Source organism: Mauremys reevesii, linkage group 2 (assembly GCF_016161935.1).
Source record: "Mauremys reevesii isolate NIE-2019 linkage group 2, ASM1616193v1, whole genome shotgun sequence".
NCBI classification, from domain to species: Eukaryota; Metazoa; Chordata; order Testudines; family Geoemydidae; genus Mauremys; species Mauremys reevesii.
The window spans coordinates 2,521,845-2,548,189 of record NC_052624.1 but is presented as its reverse complement, the minus strand read 5'-3'; the positions used below and the strand labels follow the sequence as shown (position 1 = coordinate 2,548,189).

The 26,345-nt window shown below is 48.4% G+C and overlaps 1 protein-coding gene across 1 annotated transcript in view; it reads right to left on the bottom strand.

Moving 5' to 3' along the window:
- Nucleotides 1-5,329: 5,329 nt before the first annotated feature.
- Nucleotides 5,330-26,345, bottom strand: part of LOC120397108 — a 32,690-nt gene continuing 11,674 nt past the window's right edge. Inside the window, exons 3-5 of the mRNA XM_039522619.1 lie at nt 20,063-20,455; nt 14,106-14,145; nt 5,330-7,423 (exon numbers count right to left, since the gene is read on the bottom strand). Of these exons, the coding sequence (XP_039378553.1) occupies nt 6,762-7,423; nt 14,106-14,145; nt 20,063-20,455 (1,095 nt within the window). The 3' untranslated portion in view covers nt 5,330-6,761. The remainder of the gene's footprint in view (nt 7,424-14,105; nt 14,146-20,062; nt 20,456-26,345) is intronic.

Genomic DNA, 26,345 nt, shown 5'->3' with positions numbered 1-26,345 from the left:
CAACATTTCCTATCCCCGTGGATGCACTCCACCCACATCCGTCCCCCGGGGATAAGCCAGTGCGGCTTCACCAAGCGCCGCTGTACAAAGGAGCGGGTGGAGGCCGTGTCCACCAGACCCCTCTGGGGCCTTTTGCCTACCAGCACCGGGATGGTGGTCAACCCACGCCTCCTTTCCCACGCCCCAGTCCTAGTCCATCCACAAAAGTCCGCCGCCCCACACTCCATCACCGGGCAGTCCCGACTTTTGTGTCCCAGCTGGCCACACCGCCAACACACGAACTGCCCCGGGCGGCTAGGGGTCCCCTTGGGCTCCTCCCGTCGCTTGTCCGGCGGCTTCACCCCGCTGTGCTCACGGGGTCTCCTGCCCCTCTCTGGGTCTCGCAGGACTCGATGCTCCCTCGCTGGGAAGTCAGCCTCCGCATATTCCTCGGTCCTTTGCACGGCCGCTTCCAGAGTGGCCGGCTGATGTCGCTGCACCCAAACCCGCATGCTGTCAGGGAGGCGCTGTAGAAACTGTTCAAGGACCACCTGGTCCATTATCTGGCCCACCGTGCGGGCATCGGGCATCAACCACCGGGTTGCCCAGTCCGTTAGCTTTTGCGCAAAGGCCCGGGGCCGCACACGCCCTGTCCATCGGGCTGCCTGAAGCTTCTGGTGATACTTCTCGACCGACAACCCGAGGCGGTCCAAGATTGCCGCCTTCACCGCATCGTAATCCCTGGCTTGGGTCTCCGTCAGGGCCATATACGCGGCCTGCGCCTCCCCGGTGAGATAAGGGCCCAGCCGCAGGGCCCAGGTGGTACGATCCCAACCGGCTCCCAGGGCCACCTGCTCAAAGGTGCCCCAAAAGGCATCGGGATCATCGGCGGGGGCCATTTTACAAAGGCTGAGGCCTGGCGTTCGGGTCCCATCCCCCACAGCAGGACTCACCAATTTCTGCAGGAGCTGTTGCTGGACAGTTGACTGCTCTTTGATGAAGTCCTGGAGGGCTTTCTGCTGCTCGGTCTGCCAGATGAGGAGAGCCTGCCGCTCCACCTGGTGGGACTCCTGGAAAGACTGTAGCGTCTTTTGCAGTTCAGTTTGCTGCTCAGCGAGCCATTGCAGGGTGCTCTCCATGCCCAGGCTGCCACACTGCGTCTATGGCACGGATCCCAGACAAGCCCCCACGTGTAACCGGGTCCTTTCCTGGGCCGCCCCCCTTGCTGAGCTCTGTGCTCCCTCAATAAAGCACTGTGAGGCTTTTTTTTGCTGCAGCACCCGTGGCTTTTATTTACACACAGTTCCCACCACCAGCAATACTATTTACAAACTTACAGGTCTTTCTATTTCCTCTTTACAGGGAGTCTCCCTTCAGCTTGGAGACTGTCCCTTCCCTGGCCATTCCCCCCCTTGCACTGGCTGCCAGCCAGCCTTTATAGCTCTTCTACTAGCAGGCCCACAGGTGCAGCCAGTTCCAGAGGCCAGGCACCAGACTTCTCCCCAGCCCCAGTCTATTTCTCCTGATTGGGGCTGGCTGAGCAGGGGCTAGTTAGGTGCCTTTGCACCAGCACCCTGCTACAGACGCATATTCCTATTCTGGCACCACCCCACCTAGCATCTGAGTACGTTAATCGGAAGGGGTATTTCTCTTTGGTTCTCCAGGCGCTTGTGGATCACCGTGGGCGTTTCATTGACATTACACAGGCTGGCCTGGAAAGATGCATGATGAATGCATCGTTCGGAACAGTGGCCTGTTCAGGAAGCTGCAGGCCGGGACTTTTTTCCCAGAGTGGAAGATCACAGTAGGGGACGTCGAAATGCCCATTGTGATCCTTGGAGACCCCGCTTACTCGTTAATGCCATGGCTCATGAAACCCTACACAGGGAGCCTTGACAGCAGCAAGGAATGGTTCAACTACAGGCTGTTGCCGAATGACTGTGGAGTGTGCTTTTGGCTATTTAAAGGGCTGCTGGCGATTTCTGTATGGGAAGCTGGACTTGGGCGAAAACAGTATTCCCACGGTTATATCCGCGTGCTGTACCCTCCATAATATTTGTGAAGGGAAGGGTGAAAGATTCAGTCAGGCATGGACCTCTGTAGAGAAATCTCTGTATTAACTATCTCTATAAATCTTTATGACGTTGCATTGTGTTATTTTGTATTAAGTATCTTTATGACATTGCATCTTGCATGATGTTATTTTGTATTTCATATGACTTGGCATTGTGCCTCTCTTATTTTCATACAACTTTGTATTAAATCCCTATATAGAAAATTGGTAGAAAACTTTGTATCAAATGTTATAGCCCCTAAGGATAGTATAGTTAAAGTAAAAGAAACATGTGCCTTTTTGCTTAAAGTAGAATAAGATCTCCCCCACCCACTCTGTAATAAATTGCCCTATTGACTGAATGAGGTGTGAATGAGTGAGGCTTGGAAGACACCCACCTCCAGACAGCTACAACAGTTGGAGAGGAAATGGGAGCCAGAGCAAAGGGCAATACAACTTGTCAAGTAGGCCCAATAAAGAAGAGCAGACATATTGACGGCCTCAGGGATTAGAAGCAAGCACCTTCTTTAGAAAACACCCTCTTTTGAGCAGCATTGGGACAACACCCAGAGAAAAGCAGCACAAAGACCAACGAACACAGACCAATGGACGCAGACCCAGGTTTTGAATCTGGTCTAGATTTGCATAAGAGGGAAGCTGCTATAAATGTGAGGTGTCTTGCAGAAGGACCCCGGGTCTCGTCTTGTCACCATCGGAGCATCGATCCGGATCGGCAGAAGCCCAGCTCCATCCCTCCCCCATCTAACTCACCTGGCCAGTGCAGTTAAGGGGAGCAACTAGTTGGTAACAACAGCAAGATGGAGTGTGTGTGTGTGTGTGTGTGTGTGTGTGTGTGAATGCATGACTGTGATATATATCTCATATGCATATCATAGAGTATTAATTGATACCTGTATTACTAATAAATGTGGCGTTTTGCCTTAATCCCCCTGAAAAGATCCTGTATAGTACTTTGAGTACAACACCTCCGAGGTTCAATGCCTGGAGGCTGAATTTGCACAGCCAGAGAGCAGGGCTACTAGAGAGGCCCAGCACAGGGCTGCAAGGATTAGGGATGCCTTGAGGGAGGAATTTGAGGCTGAAAACCAACAGTAATGTTTGGTGCCATGCACGGGAGTGAAGTGCAGTTGTCACAATGTTAGTAGGAATCTGTGTTTGCTAAGCTGATTTGCAGTGCCTGTTTCTTTCCTGGGCTAAGGTATCTTTAACTTTATGCAATAATAAAGACTGTTTTCAAAGCCAAAAATTATTTTATTGAAAAGAAAATAACTTTATTGAAAGAAACAAACTTTTTGGGAATCTGAAAGGGCAAGGGGGTGGGGTGGGGAACTATACAATCACAGATTTGCATATGTCCTGTCTGGAGTGCTGTGCAATGAGTGCTGCACTTCAGGATGCCTATACTGCATGGTGATGGGGGTTGAGTGCAGAGGGTAAGGGTTGTAGTTCTCAGGGCTGGTTGGTGAACATACAGGTGTTGGAGGCAGCTGGTGGTGGTAAGAACCTGGATGCTGGGGAAGGGGGGTTGGAGCTGACATGGGGGCACAAGGAAAAGAGCTTTGGGACAAAGGGTGGGGGGGGCGAGGGTGGTAGTGCTCCGCCTGCATGGCTACGAGCGCCTGGATAGAGTCCGCTTGGCGCTCCAGGATGCTTATCAGCCGCTCTGTGCTTTGCTTCCCATGCGCTGCATTTTCCTTGCAGATCCTGCTTTCCCTCTCCCTCCACTCCTGCGCTTTTTGATTCTCTGTGACAGATTGATGCATCACTTCATGCAGCATGTCGTCCTTGCTTTTTCGCGGTCTCTTCCGGAGGTTCTGCAGTCTCTCAGCCGGTGATAACACGGACAGCCGAGATCTCAAGGTTGCATCTGTAAAGGCAAAATGCAACACTTAACAGAGGCAGCATTGTTTATACCAGACAGAGTAATGATTCCCCAGCACTTAAGGAGGGCACACACAATCTTCACAATAGCATAATTTTTCCATCCCAAAGAGAGCACACATAACCCACGGGAGCCCTGAAATGGTGAATAAGGGGGACTGATTGTTTCAGGGCTGTACGGTCCTCTGGGTTTCTGTGCCTTGGGGAGAGCCAACAGCTGCAGAGGGCACCTACACTGAACACTATCCCAACATTTTCCACAGGAGTTTATCCTGGAAGATATCTCGCTGCTGAGGGTGACCTGGGAAGCACGGGAGGGTCTTCTACTACAATGTGGCTTCTGCCCTGGCCCCTATGCAGCTTGCCTGCATGCAGCAATGGTCCCCCCACCCCTCGCGGCACAGTGGCACGGACGCGTTAGCCTGACTGGGACAAGGACCACAGCGGCTCTCCCTGGTACGGCGTACCGGCAAGAGCCAGTGCGCCATACTGGATTGGCTTCCCCAGCCGGGGGGCTCCATCGGCGATTTAAAGGGCCAGGGCTCCCACTGCCGTTACCACCTCGGGCCCTTTAAATCGCCACCCGAACCCGCTGCTGGAGCCATGGGGTATCAGCAGCAGGGCGATTTAAAGGGGTAGGGGCTCCCAGCTGCCACTACCGAAGAGGAGCCCTGGGCCCTTTAAAGCTTCACGAGAGTCTGGAGCCCCAGGTAGTGGCGGCAGCCAGGAGACTCCAGGGCTCTGTCGGCGATTTAAAGACCAGGGGGTCCTCTGCAGTAGTGGCGGCTGGGAGCCCCTGGCCTTTAAATTACCATCGGAGCCCTGGGCCACCACCATTAACCCAGGGGCTCCAGCAGTGGGGCTCGGGCAGCGATTTAAAGGTCCCGGGGCTCTGGCTGCTGTGGGGAGCCCCGGGCCTTTTAAATCGCCACACGAGCCCTGCTGCTGGAGCCTTGGGGTAGCGGCAGCAGGGCTCCGGTGGTGATTTAAAGAGCCAGGGGCTCCCAGCTGCTGCTACCGCAGTGAAGCCCCAGGCCCTTTAAAGCTCTGCCAGAAGTGTTATTTACTCCTTCTCATAACACAAGAACTAGAGGTCACCAAATGAAATTAATAGGCAGTAAGTTTAATACAAACAAAAGGAAACATTTCTTCACACAACACACAGTCAACCAGCGGAACTCCTTGCCAGAGGATGTTGTGAAGGCCAAGACTATAACAGGGTTAAAAAAGGAACTAGATAAGTTCATGGAGGACAGGTCCATCAATGGCTATTAGCCAGGCTGGGCAGGGATGGTGTCCGTAGCTTCTGTTTGCCAGAAGCTGGGAATGAGCGATAGGGGATGGATCACTTGATGGTTCCATGCTCTGTTCATTCCCTCTGGGGCACCTGGCACTGGCCACTGTCAGAAGACAGGACACTGGGCTAGATGGACCATAGGTTTAATCCAGCATGGCCATTCTTGTGTTCAGATTTCCCCTCTGTACAATGAGATTAATGATGCTTCCCTCTTTAAGAGCTGATGAAAAGAGCTAGCTATTATCATTATTTTTACCTGGCCACTATAGCATCTCAGCTGCACACCCACATGATAATTACAGCTGCCTAAATAACCACTGCCTCCTACCAACAATATTTCTCTTTCTGTTAAAAAAAAACACCCCAGGAAATTCACTGACGAAAACCTTCATTAGTTCAGTGAAAATTGACCAGTGGTCTGATGTGCCCTTCCAGAACACTGAGTTTAGCATAACTCAAGCTTATGAAATCCAGGAAATAGAGTTACATGCACATGCAGGATACACAATCATGCAACCTTAACTCTCCCCTCTGTGAGTGATGCCCCATATACTCAACACATATTTGCATGCTGCTTTTCCCCTGTACTGACCAGGAGCTACATACAACTTCCCGGCACTCACACTTCGCTTACTCCACAGAAAGAACATCACAGCTGCTAAGTGTTAAAACCCTTCCACCCTTATGCACACAAGTCATCTCACCCTGTACTGTCACTTACCCTTCACTGAACAGATAGACCACAATCTTCTCCCAGCTAACTGTGGATAACCCCCATGAGCTTGTATATCTTACAAACTAAAATGACACATGTATGGCTGTAGGGGCAGGGACTGCCTTCTTACTGCATGTTTGCAGAGCATCATCACAATAAGGTCCCAATGCTTGGTTGGAGCCCTTACATGCTAATGAAATACAAATAAATATACACAGAACAGTGTATTAGCATTAATATGATCATATTCTGATGTTTGCAAACTATACCTACATACAACAAATAACTTTTGGGGGAGGGGGTAGAGGGCATGTGAGGGTGTAGCAGAGGTAAAGGGGAAAGGATGGGCATATGGGAACAAATTAAGGAGGAAAACAAGGGAAAGAGGTAGGGAAGAAGGATAGAGTCCGTGGTGGGGTGCAGAGATATTGCAGGGCAGGTGGCATTAATGGCAGTGGGGTGGGTTGTTCATACATAATGGTTGAAGTAGGATTTAGAGTCTAAAATGGGAAATCCAAAAGGTTCGTTATAACATGGCAGGTTGTGAAGATTCTGGCCCCTGCCTCCCTGCTGTTGGCTGATGATGGCTACAGTTGCTCCCAGTGGGATAAGCCTTTTACACCTTGTCCTGGGGGCTGCCCCAATGGTACAGGCCCCTTCCTCCATAGATCAGTGGAAGGTGGGAGCTGCTGGGCCTTGATCATTACTCTTACAGCCAGAGTGTCTCCTAAACATGTTTTGTAGTCTAGTAGTCATAGCCTCTTTCTTGGGTGTCTTTTGTTTTGCCATGTACTCTCTCAGTTTTTCTTCAATCTTCATGTACTTTTCTTCAGTTTCTCCATCCACCATACACCACCTCCATACAGCTCATTGGTGTAGCATTGGCCTCCATTCGCCTCCACCATTCTCTCAGTTATTTCCATCAGCTCGTTAACCTGCTTGGCCCTCTCTGCTCCAGTTGCTTTGTTGTTGAAAGCGCAGTATCGGTTCTTACACTTTTGAATCAGCTTCTTAAGATTTTTGTTATGTGAGTTTCTCACATAGTCCTTCAGTGAGTCACCCCCTAAATCTTCTTTCCGGGTGAACAGGACAATCATGTTCCTCTTCGCTTCAACTCCAAAAATCTCCCATACTCGCTTCACTGCGTCCTTGTCTTCTTCAGTGTAACGGCCCAGCTGAGTCACCAGCACCAGAGCATGGGGGCCTGGGGCAGAGAGTGCGATACAGTGACTGATCTCTTGACAGGTTTCTGTGTCACTGGCCTCTGGAGAAAATACGTCAGGCGTATCGATAACCACAACCTGCTTCCCATTCCAGGTCATGCTCCCTGTACTGCAAGTCTTGGTTACTGGCTTTGGCCCCAGTTTGGACTCAAACACGTTGTTGCCAAGGATGGTGTTTCCCGTTGCACTTTTCCCAGCTCCTGCCTTACCAACAAGGATGAATTTTAATTTAATGTGGCTGCTTTCTTGAGCACCTGTTGGGAAGAATTTTGACAGATTTACTATGTTATTACATGTATAATACAGTAGAAATGGTGGGTTTAAGATTTCTCTTAATCAAAAAAATATATCTATATAAACTCATTAAAACTACGGGCTGCCTGAGTTTCAAGATTTGGGTCTGGATTTCAAACCTCCCACGTTTGGCTTCAGATCAGAATTCAGATCCAGATCACTGGAGCATCCAAGTGCTTTGATACAAAGGGATTTTAAGTCACGTGTGAAAGGTGCTGCTCTCACCACTATAGTGTCAGAGCTGAGCAGCCAGTTGGCATTTGACATCATCACAGAACGGTGACACAAAAAATATGACACCCTCTTCGGAATGCGAGAACAGAAACCATGGAGAATGTGGTGTGTTAGCATTGACCTGCATTGACTGAGATTTCTGAGGACTCACAAAAGGAATTGAAGGGGATTTAGCACTTACATAGTGTATCATTGTTTCCATTAATAGTTGCGTGGGGTCACAGGTGTACATGGCCAGAAGAGATAATCTATGGTAATCTAGGGTGAACTCCTGTATAATGCAAGGCAGAGAATTTCAGCCCGTTACCTTTGTATTGCGCCCAGTAGCTTGTGTTTACCTAAAGCATGTTCCAGAAAGGCAACCAGTCTTGATCTGAAGTTATTGAGAAATGAGGAATTCTCCACATCCATTGGGAGCTTGTTCCAATGGTTAATTACACTCACTGTCGGAGGTGTGCCTAATTTCTGAACTGAATTTATCTGGCTTTAACTTTCAACAACTGGTTCTTGTTCTGCTAGATTAAAGCGTCCTTTGGTACACGGTAATTTCTCCAAATGAATGTATTTATACCCTGTAAGCAAGTCACTTCTTGATACTAATTTTGATAAACTAAACAGATTGAGTCTTTAAATCTCTCACTGGAAGGCATTTTCTCCAGCCCTCAAATCCCTGCTGTAGCTCTTTGCTGCACCCTCGCCCACTTTATAACATCCCTTTTCTCATGAGAACGCTAGAACTGGATACATTTTGAATGAGATTACAAGTTTAGTTGATAAAAGAAACGATATGATGTTTATCCTTAGGCTTCTGTAAGTCATTGGACTTGGTACTGCACGACATTCTCATTAAAATACTAGAATTATACAACATCGCCGCACAAGTTAAATGGATTAAAATCTGGTTAACTGACAGATCTCAAAAAGGAGTTTTCAATGGTGAATCATCATCAGGTGGGAGTGTTTCTGAGGGTTTTTTGTGAGGGCTGGGTGTAGGCCCAACATTATTTGATACTTGTATTCAATAGCTAGCAGTAAATATAAAACCACTGAGATAAAATGTGTGGATGACACAAAGATTGGTGGAGTCATAAATAATGATGAGCCCTATACAGCAATCTGTTGTGCTAGGAAAGCTGGGCCTATTCAGACAAAATGCATTGTAATACAGCCAAGTGCAACAAAGAATCTAGGAACGATCTCGGAAAGCAGTGACTCTGTAAAAGATTATGGGGTTATAGTGGGCAACCAACTGAACACGAACTCCCAGTCCGACGCTGTGGCAAAAAGGCCTGATGTGATCTTTGGATGTATAAACAGGAGTAGGGAACAGGCATAGGGAGGTGATTTTACCCGTGTTTACGACATTTCTCAGACTGATACTGGAATAGAGCATCCAGTTCCTTTTAAAAAACAAAAAAAGGTGAAAAATGGTAGAGCTACCAAAATGATTCAAGGGGTGGAGAAAATGGAAGATGTTAATGACTTAAAAACCTCTAAGGAAGGAGATTCCACCCCCTCCCTAGGGAACCCATTCCAGTGCTTCCCACCGTCCTAGTGAAATAGTGTTTCCTAATATCCAACCTAGACCTCCCCCACTGCAACTTGAGACCATTGCTCCTTGTTCTGTCATCTGCCACCACTGAGAACAGTCTAGATCCATCCTCTTTGGAACCCCCTTTCAGGTAGCTGGAGGCTGCTATCAAATCCCCCCTCATTCTTCTCTTCTGCAGACTACACAAGCCCAGTTCCCTCAGCCTTTCCTTGTAAGTCATGTGCTCCAGCCCCCTGATCATTTTCGTTGCCCTCCGCAGGACTCTCACCAGTTTGTCCACATCCTTTCCATAGTGGTGGGCAGGGCCGGCTCTAGGTTTTTTGCCACCCCAAGAAAAAAAATTTGGCTGCCCTCACCCCAGCCCTGGGCTCCCACCCCTGCTCACCACTGCCCCCTACCCCCTGCCGCCCCAGCCCTGGGCTCTCTCTTCACCCCCCACTCGCACCCCCTGCCACCCCAGCCCTGGGCTCCCCCACCCAAACATGGCCTCCTTGTTCACCACAGCAATCCCCATTTACACTTCCAGTGGGGATCAAACCGTTTCTCCTATTTTTATTTCAATTTCATATAAATCTCACCCCCCACCCCCTCCCGTCCCCTGCAACCCCATCTTCAGTGCTCCAAATGCACATGGAAGGCACTGGGACTAACCCTCAAACCTTGTACCCGGAAAGGGCTGGGGATCTAGTAAAGAGGGTTCAGGCAGAGGAGCGGGTGTGGGGGGGCTCTACACTGGCAGAGAAGCGGGGTGTGATATGTTCGTGAAGGAGGAGGAGGAGAGGGGGTATCAGGAGGGTTGTGGGAGAAGAGGTGCCAGTGCAGGGGAAGGGGGCGGTGCGGGAGGAGAGGGCTGGGGGAGGGTAAAATGGGAAGGGGTGCGGCGAAGGAGCGATGGGGGAGGTACAAGTGGAGGGGCTGCGAGCGGGATGGAGGGTGCAAGGGCTGAGAGGGGAAGGCGCTGACAGCTGCTTCCCCAGCTCTGTTCAGGCAGAGCCGAGAGGATGGACACTGACCCCCAGGTGTCCGAGCCGCGGGAGTCCCCCAGCAGGACAGTATCCCCCACTGTCCCGCTCGGAGCCGGGCTCTGCCTCTCCCCACCCCTGGCGCTGTGGGGGCCCGGGGCAAGCAGTGCAGGGCTGAGGCGGGGGAGGTGCGCAGCGGGCTGGGGCTGGGGGCAGGAGGGGGCGGCAGCAGCTCCCTGGCAGCTCGAACTGCCCAGCCACTCGCCTTGACAGCGCACAAGCCGGGATCCGCGCCCCTTGCCCAGCCCGGTGGGGAGGAGACCGGCTGAGATCTGTGGGTGGAGCGGGGGATCCAGGGAGATACTCTGACTTGCTGCTACTCCAGCGGCAGCTCTGGCTCCATCCCATCCACCGCCATCAGGGCTACTTTGGGAACAGCTCTCCGCTCGCTCTGGCGTGCCTGGCTCGGTCCTTCCCTGATTGATTCCCGATTGCGGAGGAAGGGAGGGGAGGAGGAGGAGGCGGCGGGTGTGGGGATGTTGGAGGAGTGTGAGTGGTGGGAAGCAGCGGAGGATGGGAGATTTCTCCTTTGCTTCTCTGCTATGAGCAAGAAGAAAAGGGAGCGGGGGAGAGTGTTGGATGAGTCTTGGCGAGCCCTATGGGGAGCTGCTTTCCATACAAGGAATAGGAGGAACTCCCAAAGTCAGCATCTGATCGCCCGAGCTTGGGGGGGGCGGGGGCAGACGGTGCCTAGCCCCAGCCCGCAGCCAGCCACATGCTAGAAAGCCCCGCACAAGGCAGCCTCATAGGCCAGGCTCTGAACCGGCCCGGGTTTGCTCTGCAACGCACTTTGTGTTTTGTTTTATTGACTGGCCCTGTGCTGAAGTCGAGGCAGCCTGGGAACTGGAGCGCAGAATCAAGCAAGACTCTGGCTTGCTGCTTGGTTCAAAAGCCTCTCTGGGCTTCTCGCTAGTGGCCCCCTGGGCAAGAGCGGCTGGGTCTCTGCACCTCCCGAGTGGCCCCCTGGGTCTGATTCTCCCAGGCAGCCCCTGGAGCCAAGCCTGGGCTGCGGCGTCGAGAGGGGCTACCTGAGTGTGTGAGGAGCCGGGAAGGGAGGGAAGTGGGGCCCGGGATGCAGGGAGGGAGGAGGGGTCCTGCTGCCCTTGCCGCTCCAAGTTTCCCCAGGGCGGCGCGGCGTTTCCCTGCCCCAGTGGGCTGTGCGGGGCGCCGCCGGGCTGTGCAGGGGGCGCGGATCCCTGCACGCGTGCTGACAAGGCGAGTGGCTCTGGCCAGGGCCAGCTCCTGCTTTTTGCCGCCCCAACCAAAAAAAAAAAAAAAAGCGGGGGCGGGGGGAGAGGTGGGTGGAGTGCCACCCCTTGGAAAGTGCCGCCCCAAGCACATGCTTGGAGGGCTGGTGCCTAGAGCCGGCTCTGGTGCGGGGGGGTCCCCAAAACTGGACCCAATACTCCAGATGAGGCATCATCAGTGCCAAATAGAGAGGAATAATCACTTCCCTCGATCTGCTGGCAATGCTCTGACTAATGCAGCCCAATATGCTATTAGCCTTCTTGGCAACAATGGCACACTGCTGACTCATATCCAGCTTCTCCTCCACTGTAACCCCTAGGTCCTTTTCTGCAGAACTGCCGCTTAGCCAGTCGGTCCCCAGCCTGTAGTGGTGCATGAGATTCTTCCATCTTAAGTGCAGGACTCTGCACTTGTCCTTGTTGAACATCATCAGATTTCTTTTGGCCCAATCCTCCAATTTGTCTAGGTCTCTCTGGATCTTATCCCTATCCTCCAGCATATCTACCTCCCCTCCCAGCTTAGTGTCCTCTTCGAATTGGCTGAGGGTGCAATCCAGCCCATCATCCAGATCATTAATGAAGATGTTGAACAAAACCAGCCCCAGGACCGACTCCTTGGGCACTCTTCTTGATACCGGCTGCCAACTAGACATGGAGCCATTGATCACTAACCGTTGAGCCTGATGATCTAACCAGCTTTCTATCCACCTTATAGTCCATTTATCCAATCCATATTTCTTTAACTTGCTGGCAAGAATACTGTGGCAGACCATATCAAAAGTCAAGGTATGTTTGCTAAAGTCAAGATATATCATGTCCACTGCTTTTCCCATATCCACAGAGCCAGTTATCTCATCATAGAAGGCAATCAGGATGGCCAGGCACGACTTGCCCTTGGTGAATCCATGTTGACTGTTCCTGATCACCTTCCTCTCCTCCAAGTGCTTCAAAATGGATTCCTTGAGGACCTGCTCCATGATTTTGCCAGGGACTGAGGTGAGACTGACTGGTCTGTAGTTCCCTGGGTTCTTCTTCTTCTCTTTTTTAAAGATGATTACTATATTTGTCTTTTTCCAGTTGTCCAGGTCCTCCCCCGAACACCATGAGTTTTCAAAGATAATGGCCAATGGCTCTGCAATCACATCAGCCAACTCCCTCAAAACCATTATGCATTAGATCCAGCCCCATGGACTTATAGCATGTCCAGTTTTTCTAAATAGCCCTTAACCTGTTCTTTCACCACAGACTGCTGCTCACCTCCTCCCCATACCGTGTTTCCCAATGCAGCAGTCTGGGGGCTGACCTTGTCAGTGAAGACCATGGCAAAAAAAGCATTGAATACTTCAGCTTTTTCCACATCCTCTGTCCCTAGGTTGCCTCTCCCATTCAGTATGGTTCTCATTTTCCCTGACTTTCTTGTTGCTAATATACCTGTAGAAACCCTTCTTGTTACCCTTCACATCCCTTGCTAGCTGCAACTCCACCTCTTGTGCCTTGGCCTTCCTGATTACACCCCTGCATGCTCTAGCATTATTTTTATACTCCTCCCTAGTCATCTGTCCAAGTTTCCACTTCTTCTAAGCTTCCTTTTTGTGTTTAAGCTCACCGAAGATTTCACTGTTAAGCCAAGCTGGTCGCCTGCCATATTTGCTATTGTTTCTGTACATCAGGAGGGTTTGTTCCTGCACCCTCAATAAGGCTTCTTTAAAATACAGCCAGCTCGCCTAGACTCCTTTCTCTCTCATATTAGTCTCTTAAGGGATCCTGCCCATCAGTTTCCTGAGCAGGTCTGGCTCCAGGCACTAGCTTATCAAGCAGGTGCTTGGGGCGGCCACTCCGGAGTGGGGCGGCACGTTCAGGTATTCGGGGGCAATTCAGAGGGTCCCTCACTCCCACTCGGCGCGAAGGACCTCCCACTGAATTGCCACAGATTGCGATCGCAATTGCGATTGCGGCTTTTTTTTTTTTTTTTGGCTGCTTAGGGCGGCAAAACCCCTGGAGCCAGCTCTGTTCCTGAGAGAGTCAAAGCCTGCTTTGTTGAAGTCCAGGGTCTGTATTCTGCTGCTCTCCTTTCTTCCTTTTGTCAGGATCCTGAAGTTGACCATCTCATGGTCACTGCTGCCCAGGTTGCCAGCACATCTACTTCCCTTACCAATTCTTCCCTGTTTGTGAGCAGCAGGTCAAGAGGAGCAGGGCCCCTGGTTGGTTCCTCCAGCACTTGTACCAGGAAGTTGTCCCTAACACTCTCCAAAAACTTTGTGGATTGTCTGTGCACCGCTGTATTGCTCTCCCAGCAGATGTCAGGGTGATTCAAGTCTCCCATTAGAACCAGGGCCTGTGATCTGGAAACTTCAGTTAGGTGTCCAAAGAAAGCTATTGATCTCATTACTGGAGTAACTGGATGAAATTCTTTAGTCTGTGCTACACAGGAGCACAGACTAGATGATCTAATCGTTCCTTCTGGCCTTAAAATCTGAGTCTATGAGGTCCTAGTGCCATCCCTAAGACTACATGTGTATGTAAGTCATTGAAGCATCGGTGCCTAAGTCAGTAGTGAGTGTGGAACAGATTTCTGAGTGTCACTTACCTTCAGCAGTTTCTTCATTTTCTCTTCCTTTCCTTTTTAGCTGAAAGATTTGTAAAAATAAACAGTTATTTGCATACATATTATCAGAGCAAAGAAAAGTCATGAATAAGGTTGCAAAAATTCTCCTTGCCATCTCTAAGATTCTTTTTTAATGTATTTGTTCAGCAGTGATCAGCCTCTCACTCAAATTGTAATTTTCTGCAATAATTATATGCATCTTCACTTGAATCATGGTCTTACTGTTCCTTAAAAATGGCTACCCATGAAAAGGTCTTCTGACATATCTGTCAGATCCCAAAACTTGAGACTGGATCAGGATCAACAGAAACAGCAAACAAATAAATAAATAAATAAATGCCTTTGGTACCATAGAGTTTGAGTTGGATAATAATGAAAGCAAAAGAGAATGTATGTTTGGGGGAATTGATTTAAGTAGAAAAAGCTCTGCTTCAGAAGGGTGAAAGACAGCCAGCTTTTAACAGGGGAGGCAGGGATAGCTCAGTGATTTGAGCATTGGCTTGTTAACACCAGGGTTGTGAATTCAATCCTTGAGGGGGCCACTTAGGGATCTGGGGCAAAAACTGGTCCTGTTAGTGAAGGCAGGGGGCTGGACTCAGTAACCCTTCAAGGTCCCTTCCAGTTCTAGGAGATTGGTATATCTCCACTTATTACCTAATGCATTCTATGTGGGAGGGAGATTACCAGAGCACTTGCCTTCCTGTGCACTCCTGAGGCAGGGGTCCTGTGGGGAAAAAAACAGCCTGTGATCATGAAGATAAAGACTGTCATAGTGCATATGCAGAAGAGTGCTAAGTCAAGGTAGCACAGGCAACTTTAATTCTGGAATGTAACATTAACTTTTGAGCTAGTGAACAGGAGCAGCTAACAGGAGTTTTGCGAGGGAGTTCTCCAGGTGAAGGAGGAGCAATTACGTGACCCTTGGGGTAAGCTTGTTGTCTGTAGTGTGTGCATCTGCGTTTGTGATGTGCTTGCTGCTTAACTGACATATACCATGTACTCTGTTTGTTTGTTTGTTTGTTTGTTTGTTTGTTTGGGGGACTATGTGTGTGCTGAGCCCAGCCACCTGCTAGGCAAGGCTGAGAGCTGAGAGCTTCCTCACAAGCCTGTGATCCCTAAGCCTTTAGCCCGTCAACCCTTCACCAAGGGACGGGGCTACTCCGGGAGACCAGGGCTTTAAACAGCCTGCTCCTAAGTGACCAGAGGGGATAGTGAACAGAAGCGGCTAACAGGGGAGTTTTGCAAGGGAGTTTACAGAGGAAGTGTGAGGGAGGGCTAGAACTCAACATTCATTAAACTTAAAAGCCAAAAACACCCCCTTGATATAAACAAAATAACAAAGAAACCAGTTTCAGGAGTAAAAGGAGAATGGAGGCAGAAGTCCAGGAACAGAGTGGGGGCTACCCAGTTTATTGCACCCAATGCAGCATGTCTGATTACCTGCCCTATGGGCGGGTGGCATATGTGTGCATTCGGTGCAAGGAGCTCCTGGCCCTCAGAGACTGTGTACGGGCTTTGGAGTCCAGCGTGGTTGAGCTGGAGGCGCTAAGGGAGAAAGAGAGGTACATAGATGAGACTTTCCAGGACACAGTAGAATGGTCCCACCCCCGGGTCTGATAGTCCATGTGCTGTTGAGGAGGATGAAAGTCCCAGGGAAGGACAGTATCTAACTGGAGCAGAGGGAAACAATCCCATAGTTGGGACCCTCCTTCCAGATGATGTTGTGGTGTCCTCTCACACTGAGGATGCCTGTCCAGGGGAGGGAACTCCAGTTATTAGGAAGAGAAAGGTCTTAGTAATGGGCGATTTGATCATTAGAAACATAGATAGCTGGGTTTGTGATGACCAGGAGAACCGCATGGTGACTTGCCTGCCTGGTGTGAAGGTTGCGGATCTCTTGAGACAGACTTATGTGTAGTGCTGGGGAGGAGCCGGTGGTCGTGGTACATGTAGGTACCAATGACATAGGGATGGATAGCAGAGAGGTTGTGGAGGCCAAATTTAGGGTACTAGGTAAGAGATTGAAGTCCATGACCTCCATGGTAGCATTCTCTGAGATGCTCCCAGTTCCACACACAGGGCCAGTTAGACAGGCAGAACTGCAGGGTCTCAATGCGTGGATGAGACAATGGTGTAGGGAGGAGAGGTTTAGATTTATTAGGAACTGGGGAAACTTTTGGGAAAGGGGGAGCCTATATGGGAAGGATGGGCTCCACCTAAACCAAAATGGAACCAGATTGCTGGTGCTTAACATTTTAAAAGGCCACAGAACAGTTTTTAAACTAAGGGCTGGGGGAAAGCTGACAGGTGCTTCAGACATCCCTTAGGGGAGGATCTATTAATAGAGAATCTCAATGTCCTAGTGAGGACGAGAGGATGGAAAATGATAAAATACAAGCAGGGTTTGATCAGAAACAGTTAAAAAAAAAGAGTCCCATTCAATTACATTGTGTAATGGCAGACAGCTAAAAGGAGACAAGTTTTTAAAGTGCTTATATGCCAATGCTAGAAGTCTAAATAAGTCAAAATGGGTGAACTAGAGTGTCTCGTATTAAATGAGGATATTGATATAATAAGCATCACAGAAACTTGGTGGAATGAGGATAATCAATGGGACACAGTAATACCAGGGTACAAAACATATCGGAAGGACAGAACAGGTCGTGCTGGTGGGGGAGTGGCAATATATGTGAAAGAAAGCGTAGGATCAAATGAAGTAAAAATCGTAAATGAATCAAACTGTACCATAGAATCTCTATGGATAGTAATTCCATGCTCTAATAATAAGAATACAGCGGTGGGGATATATTACCGACCACCTGACCAAGATGGTGATAGTGACTGTGAAATGCTCAGGGAGATTAGAGAGGCTATTAAAATAAAAAATGCAATAATAATAATGAGGGATTTCAATTATCCTCATATTGACTGGGTACATGTCACTTCAGGGCAGGATGCAGAGATAAAGTTTCTTGACCCCTTAAATGACTGCTTCTTGGAGCAGCTGGTCCTGGAACTCCACAGAGGAGAGGCAATTGTTGATTTAGTCCTAAGTGGAGCACAAGATCTGGTCCATAAGAACATAAGAATGGCCGTACAGGTCCATCTAGCCCAGTATCTGTCTACCGACAGTGGCCAATGCCAGGTGCCCCAGGGGGAGTGAACCTAACAGGCAATGATCAAGTGATCTTCCTCCTGCCATCCATCTCCATCCTCTGATGAACAGAGGCTAGGGACACCATTCTTACCCATCCTGGCTAATAGCCATTTATGGACTTAACCACCATTAATTTATCCAGTTCCCTTTTAAACATTGTTATAGTCCTAGCCTTCACAACCTCCTCAGGTAAGGAGTTCCACAAGTTGACTGTGCGCTGCGTGAAGAAGAACTTCCTTTTATTTGTTTTAAACCTGCTGCCCATTAATTTCATTTGGTGACCCCTAGTTCTTATATTATGGGAATAAGTAAATAACTTTTCCTTATCCACTTTCTCAACAGTATTTCCACTACTTGCATCCGAAGAAGTGGGTATTCACCCACGAAAGCTCATGCTGCAAAACGTCTGTTAGTCTATAAGGTGCCACAGGATTCTTTGCTGCTTCTACAGAACCAGACTAACACGGCTACCCCTCTGATACTTGACACTTTCTCAACATTACTCATGATTTTATATACCTCTATCATATCCCCCCTTAGTCTCCTCTTTTCCAAGTTCAAGAGTCCTAGCCTCTTTAATCTTTCCTCATATGGGACCCTCTCCAAACCCCTAATCATTTTAGTTGCCCTTTTCTGAACCTTTTCTAGTGCCAGTATATCTTTTTTGAGGTGAAGAGACCACATCTGTACACAGTATTCGAGATGTGGGCGTACCATGGATTTATATAAGGGCCATAATATATTCTCAGTCTTATTCTCTATCCCCTTTTTAATGATTCCTAACATCCTGTTTTCTTTTTTGACTGCCTCTGCACACTGCGTGGACATCTTCAGAGAACTATCCACGATGACTCCAAGATCTTTTTCCTGACTCGTTGTAGCTAAATTAGCCCCCATCATATTGTATGTATAGTTGGGATTATTTTTTCCAATGTGCATTACTTTACATTTAGCCACATTAAATTTCATTTGTTTCCCCAATCACTTAGTTTTATGAGATCTTTTTGAAGTTCTTCACAATCTGCTTTGGTCTTAAGTATCAGAGGGGTAGCCGTGTTAGTCTGGTTCTGTAGAAGCAGCAAAGAATCCTGTGGCACCTTATAGACTAACAGATGTTTTGCAGCATGAGCTTTCGTGGGTGAATACCCACTTCTTCAGATGCAAGCAGAGCACTCATACAAACAGGTTAGGGATAGTCGAGGGCGTGAATAAATGAGCGGACTGGGTAATGATGATAGGGTGCCCCTCACAGGGCAGAGTTCAGTTTGGTTGGTTCAGGGCTCAGGGGATAAAGTCCAACAGGGGAAGTTTACAGGTCTCTTCCCCCTTGTGGGTGCGAGGAGTCACGCCGGCTCACTCTTGGTATTGACGGTGGCCGGTGACGTGCTCTGTGTAAATGTCTCTGGACCACCGAATAGCGTCCGAGACCATTAGGCATCTCATGAGCCGCGTGGCGGCCCACCACAGGTCCGCAGCACGCGCTCATTAAGGGGGTCCCAGGCGCCCAAGGCCCCAACGATCAGAGCGTCGGTGTAGACCTCGTAGCCCTTTGCTCGCAGGCTGTCAGCCAGGGGAGCGTACTTTTCGAGTACGCTTGCATCTGAAGAAGTGGGGATTCACCCACGAAAGCTCATGCTGCAAAACATCTGTTAGTCTATAAGGTGCCACAGGATTCTTTGCTGCTTTGGTCTTGACTATCTTGAGTAGTTTAGTATCATCTGCAAACTTTGCCACCTCACTGTTTACCCCATTTTCCAGATCATTTATGAATACATTGAATAGGACTGGTCCTAGGACTGACCCTTGGAGAACACCACTAGTTACCCCTCTCCATTCTGAGATTAATTCCTACCCTTTGTTCCCTGTCTTTTAACCAGTTCTCAATCCATGAAAGGACCTTCCCTTTTATCCCATGACAGCTTAATTTACGTAAGAGCCTTTGGTGAGGGACCTTGTCAAAGGCTTTCTGGAAATCTAAGTACACTATGTCCACCAGATCCCCCTTGTCCACATGTTTGTTGACCCCTTCAAAGAACTCTAATAGATTAGTAAGACACGATTTCCCTTTACAGAAACCATGTTGACTATTGCTCAACAGTTTATGTTTTTCTATGTGTCTGAGAATTTTATTTTTAACTATTGTTTCGACTAATTTGCCTGGTACCTATGTTAGACTTACCGGTCTGTAATTGCCGGGATCACCTCTAGAGCCCGGCAATTACCAAGAGGTGAATATAACTGGACCGCTTGGTAATAGTGACCGTAATATAATTAAATTTAATATCCCTGCGGCAGGGAAAACACCACAGTGGCCCAACACTGCAGCATTTAATTTCAGAAAGGGGATGTGGACGTCCGGTGTCGGGGCTTGGCCCTCTCAGGTGCAGCTGGGACCCAGGGCGCCTCACTACAGGCAGCAAGTAGATTAGGGTCCTGATCCTTCAGCAGAGATTGAGCAAACAAATAGTCTATAAGCCCAGGCCCTTGGGCAGGGCGGGGCAGCAAGCAGTTCAGGGCTCAGGCAGCCTGAGGTAAATCCAGGCTCCTACGCCTGAGTGTTGGGGTGAGGGGGAGACTGCCACCCGTGAGTGGGGTGGCAGGGGGGACACAGGCCCACCCACTCCACTGTGTCCCAGCCCGGGGCCCTAACAGCGGGAGTCAGTCTGCTGCTGTGTCAGTGGGGATCCTGGCCACAACACACTGACATTAGCTCTGGGTGTGCTGCAGCCAGACTAGGGTCGGCTGCCCCCGGGCCACTTCCACTCTCCCCCTCCATGGGTACCTGTGTCTCGGCGGCGTCTTCCGCAGCGTCCGACACCATGGGCTCCTCAGGGTACTGAGTGGTGGGTAGGCCGGGCTGCTCCTCAGGATACTGGGTTCGGGGAAGCTCAGGCAGCTCCTTAGGATACGGGGCTCGGGGAAGGCCCGGCCAGTCCTCCTCAGGGTAGCGGGCTTGGGGAAGGCTCGGCCCAGCGGGAGCTCGGACACTAGCGTCTGGTTTCTCTGGCGGCCAGCGGTCAACTGAGTGCTGGGGCCGGGCTTTTATACTTCCTGTCCCGCCCCTTGACTTCCGGGGGGCGGGAACAGGCGGTTGTGGCTCCGCCCACTCCAGCGTCTGGCCTGGCTTGACCCTCTCAGGCGCAGTTGGGACCCAGGGCACCTCACTACAGGGGAACTACACAAAAATGAGGAGGTTAGTTAAACAGAAATTAAAGGGTACAGCACCAAAAGTGAAATCTCTGCAAGCCGCGTGGAAACTTTTTAAAGACACCATAATAGAGGCTCAACTTAAATGTATACCCCAAATTAAAAAACAGTAAGAGAACTAAAAAAGAGCCACTGTGGCTAAACAACAAAGTAAGAGAAGAGTGAGAGGCAAAAGCCAGCCTTTATAAAGGGGAAGTTAAATCCTAGTGAGGAAAATAGAAAGCGCATAAACACTGGCAAATGAAGTGTAAAAATATAATTAGGAAGGCCAAAAAAGAATTTGGGGAACAGCTAGTCAAAGTAATAGAAATCTTAGGAAAAAAAAAAACTTCAAAAGCAGGAAGCCTGCTAAACAACCAGTGAAGCCACTGGATGATCGAGGTGCTAAGGGAGCACTCAAAGACGATAAGGCTATTGCAGAGAAACTAAATGAATTTTTTGCATTAGTCTTCATGGCTGAGGATATGAGGGAGATTCCCAAACCTGAGCCATCCTTTTTGGGTGACAGATATGAGGAACTGTCCCAAATTGAGGTGTCATTAGAGGTGTCATTTTGGAACAAATTGATAAATTAAACAGCAATAAGTCACCAGGACCAGATGGTATCACCCAAGAGTTCTGAAGGAACTCAAATGTGGAACTCAAATGTGAAACTGCAGAACTACTCACTGTCATCTGTAGCCTATCATTTAAATCAGCTTCTGTACCAGATGACTGGAGGATAGCTACTGTGATGCCAATTTTTAAAAAGAGCTCCAGAGGTGATCCTGGGAATTACAGGCCTGTAAGCCTGACATCAGTATTGGGCAAACTGGTTGAAACTATAATAAAGAATGATATTGTCATAAGAACATAAGAATTTGGGGAACAGCTAGCCAAAGACTCAAAGTAATATGTGTGGAGGCTGGTAGGGGCAGTGTGCTGGGAGAGAAGCTGAGCCCTGCTTGGGGGGTGGGACTTCTCTGCTCAGGGGTCCAGAAAGGTAGCCAGCCAGTCAGTCAGGCAGCGGCATAGATAGCTGCAGCGGCACAGCAGCCCGCAAACAGAGCTGTAAACAGGGGAGTTTCAGGGGGAGTTTACAGGGAGAGGTTGTGGGGGAGACGTAGAGACCTAGGCAAAGAAACCAACAGGCTAGTGAAAGGAGTGGGTGGTGTTCTGCCAGTGTTCTGGTGCCTGTTGGGGGATTGTTTTGGTTTGTGTTTCCTGCACTAACAGGATTTAGGTGGGAAGGCTATGACCGATAGAGAGGCAGCAGTGAAAGACACAATGAGGATGACTGGATGTGGAAGCTGCGGCATGTACATGATCCTGGAGGGGGTACCTGAAAAGAGTTTTGTCTGCATTAAGTGCCGCCTGATAGAGCTGATGGAAGAAAAGATCCGAGGACTGGAGATGCAGGTGGAAAAACTGGTCGAGTTTAGAAGGGGGTTCGAGCAGATGATGGAGCAAAGACATGAGGAGGCTGAAGGGAAAAGCTCAGACTTGCAGATGGAAGCAGGACCAAAGAATTCTGAGGGGAGACTGCTGGGTGAGGAAAGTGGACGGTGGAAGCAAGTGACTAAGAGAACCAGGCAGAGGAAAAGACGGGCCAGTGAAGGAGAAATAGAGCTCAGGAACAGGTTTGTGGAGTTGGAAAATGAAGAAGGGGCATGGCAGGTGGTCGCTGAAGTGAGAGGGCAAGGAAAAAGAGACGAGCAACTAGTCCTACAGGAAGAGGGGAAGAGTCAATGGAGACAACACGAAATATGAGCCCCAGGAGGATACGGGATGGGTTGCAGAGGATTGCAAGAGCGAATGGGAATCGAGAGGACTTGCAGCCAGTGGGAGCAGGGGATAGACCGGCGACTCACACTGTCACCAGGAAAAGGCAGGTCTACGTGACTGGGGACTCCTTACTGAGAAGAATAGACAGGCCTGTAACTAGAGCTGATCCGGAGAACAGAAGGGTGTGCTGTCTGCTGGGTGCTAAGATATGGGATGTGGACCTGAGGCTGAAAAGGATCCTAACGGGAGCGGAAAAGAATCCATTGATTGTCCTTCATGTGGGAACGAATGATACGGCTAGATTCTCACTGGAACGTATCAAGGGAGACTATGCCAGACTGGGGAAGACGCTTAAGGAAGTTGAGGCTCAGGTGATCTTCAGTGGGATCCTGCCTGTTCCTAGAGAAGGGCAACAAAGATGTGACAAGATTATGGCAATCAACAGATGGCTCAGGCAGTGGTGCTATAAGGAGGGCTTTGGGATGTACGGCCACTGGGAAGCATTCATGGACAGAGGACTGTTCTCTTGGGATGGACTTCACCTGAGTAAGGAAGGAAATAGGCTTCTAGAATGGAGGCTGGCACAACTCATTAAGAGAGCTTTAAACTAGGAATTTGGGGGAGATGGTTGGGAGATGTCCAGGTAATCTCCATGCCAGAATTCAACATTCAGAGGGAAGAAAACAAAGTAAGAGAGGATACAGCCATGGGCAGAAGAATGGACATAAGGAGGAAGGGTAGTGTAGATACCAGTCTAATAGGTGATGCTGGTGGTAGAATGTCTGTGCCTAACCGGATAAAGAATGTCAATGAAGCCAAACGGCAAAAATTAAGCTGTCTGTACACTAATGCAAGGAGCCTAGGTAACAAAATGGAGGAACTAGAGCTAGTGGTGCAGGAAGTGAAACCGGATATTATAGGGATAACAGAAACATGGTGGAATAATAGTCATGACTGGAGTACAGGTATTGAAGGCTATGTGCTGTTTAGGAAAGACAGAAATAAAGGCAAAGGTGGTGGGGTAGCATTGTATATCAATGATGAGGTTAACTGTAAAGAAATAAGAAGTGATGGAATGGATAAGACAGAGTCTGTCTGGGCAAAAATGACAGTGGGGAAGAAAGCTACTAGAGCCTCCCCTGAGACAGTGCTTGGGGTGTGCTACAAACCGCCGGGATCTGATTTGGATATGGATAGAGACGTCTTTAATGTTTTTAATGACGTAAACACTAATGGGAATTGTGTGATCATGGGAGACTTTAACTTCCCAGATATAGACTGGAGGACAAGTGCTAGTAACAATAATAGGGCTCAGATTTTTCTGGCTGTGATAGCTGATGGATTCCTTCACCAAGTAGTTGAAGAACCAACAAGACAGGATGCCATTTTAGATTTGGTTTTGGTGACTAGTGGGGACCTCATAGAAGAAATGGTTGTAGGGGACAACCTTGGTTCGAGTGAGCTAATTCAGTTCAAACTAGATGGAAGGATAAACAAAATAGATCTGTGACTTGGGTTTTTGATTTCAAAAGGGCTAACTTTAAAGAATTAAGGAAATTAGTTAGGGAAGTGGATTGGACTGAAGAACTCATGGATCTAAAGGCAGAGAAGCCTGCATCCCAAGAAAGGGGAAAAAAATCATAGGCAGGAGTTGTAGACTAAGCTGGATGAGCAAGCATCTCAGAGAGGTGATTAAGAAAAAGCAGAAAGCCTACAAGGAGTGGAAGATGGGCGGGATTAGCAAGGAAAGCTACCTTAGTGAGGTCAGAACATGTAGGGATGAAGTGAGAAAGGCTAAAAGCCATGTAGAGTTGGACCTTGCAAAGGGAATTAAAACCAATAGTAAAAGGTTCTATAGCCATATAAATAAGAAGAAAACAAAGAAAGAAGAAGTGGGACTGCTAAACACTGAGGATGGAATGGAGGTTAAGGATAATCTAGGCATAGCCCAATATCTAAATAAATACTTTGCCTCAGTCTTTAATAAGGCTAATGAGGAGCTTAGGGATAATGATAGGATGACAAATGGAAATGAGGATATGGAGGTAGATATTACCACATCCGAGGTAGAAGCCAAACTCAAACAGCTTAATGGGACAAAATTGGAGGGCCCAGATAATCTTCATCCAATAATATTAAAGGAACTGACACATGAAATTGCAAGCCCATTAGCAAGAATTTTTTATTAATCTGTAAATTTGGGGGTTGTACCGTACGACTGGAGAATTGCTAACATAGTTCCTATTTTTAAGAAAGGGAAAAAAAGTGATCCGAGTAACTATAGGCCTGTTAGTCTGACATCTGTAGTATGTAAGGTCTTGGAAAACATTTTGAAGGAGAAAGTAGTTAAGGTCATTGAGGTCAATGGTAATTGGGACAAAATATAACATGGTTTTACAAAAGGTAGATCGTGCCAAACCAACCTGATCTCCTTCTTTGAAAAGGTAACAGATTTTCTAGACAAAGGAAATGCAGTGGATCTAATTTACCTCAATTTCAGTAAGGCATTTGACATTGTTCCACATGGGGAATTATTAGTTAAATTGGAAAAGATGGGGATCAATATGAAAATTGAATGGTGGATAAGGAACTGGTTAAAGGGGAGACTACAACGGGTCGTACTGAAAGGTGAACTGTCAGGCTGGAAGGAGGTTACTAGTGGAGTTCCTCAGGGATAAGTTTTGGGGCCAATCTTATTTAACCTTTATTACTGACGTTGGCACAAAAAGCGGGAATGTGCTAATAAAGTTTGCGGATGACATGAAGCTGGGAGGTATTGCTAACACAGAGAAGGACCGGGATATCCTACAGGAAGATCTGGATGACCTTGTAAACTGGAGTAATAGTAATAGGATGAAATTTAATAGTGAAAAGTGAAATGTCATGCATTTAGGGATTAATAACAAGAATTTTAGTTATAAATTGGGGACACGTCTGTTGGAAATAACAGAGGAGGAGAAGGACCTCAGAGTATTGGTTGATCACAGGATGACTATGAACCCCCAATGTGATATGGCCATTAAAAAAGCGAATGCAGTTTTAGGATGCATCAGGTGAGGTATTTCCAGTAAAGATAAGGAGGTGTTAGTACCGTTATATAAGGCACTGGTGAGACCTCATCTGGAATACTGTGTGCAGTTCTGGTCTCCCATGTTTAACAAGGATGAATTCAAACTGGAACAGGTTCAGAGAAGGGCTACTAGGATGATCCGAGGAATGGAAAACCTGTCTTATGAAAGGAGACTCAAAGAGCTTGGCTTGTTTAGCCTAACCAAAAGAAGGTTGAGGGGAGATATGATTGCTCTTTATAAATATATCAGATGAATTAATATTAAGGAAGGGAGAGGAATTATTTAAGCTTAGTACCAATGTAGACACAAGAACAAATGGATATAAACTGGACCCTAGGAAGTTTAGACTTGAAATTAGACAAAGGTTTCTAACCATTAGAGGAGCGAAGTTCTGGAACAGCCTTCCAAGTGGAGTAGTTGGGGCAAAAGACATATCTGGCTTTAAGTCTAAGCTTGATAAATTTACGGAGGGGATGGTATGATGGGATAGCCTAATTTTGGCAATTAATCAAAGATCAATTGCCAAATTATCAGCAGGTACGTATGCCCAGTGGTCTGGGATGGGATGTTCAATGGGATGGGATCTGAGTTACTACAGAGAATTCTTTCCTGGGTGCTGGCTGGTGAGTCTTGCCCACATGCTCAGGGTTTAGCTGATCGCCATATTTGGGGTCGGGAAGGAATTTTCCTCCAGGGCAGATTGGCAGAGGCCCTGGAGGTTTTTCGCCTTCCTCTGCAGCATGGGGCACGGGTCACTTGCTGGAGGATTATCTGCAGCTTGAGTTCTTCAAACCACAATTTGAGGACTTCAATAACTCACACATAGGTTAGGGGTTTGTTATGGAAGTGGATGGGTGAGATTGTATGTCTTGCATTGTACAGGAGGTCAGACTAGATGATCATAATGGTCCCTTCTGACCTTAAAGTCTATGAGTCTATGAGTCTATAAGAATGGCCCTACTGGGTCAGACCAAGAGTCCAGGTAGCCCAGTGTCCTGTCTTCCGACAGAGGCCAATGCCAGG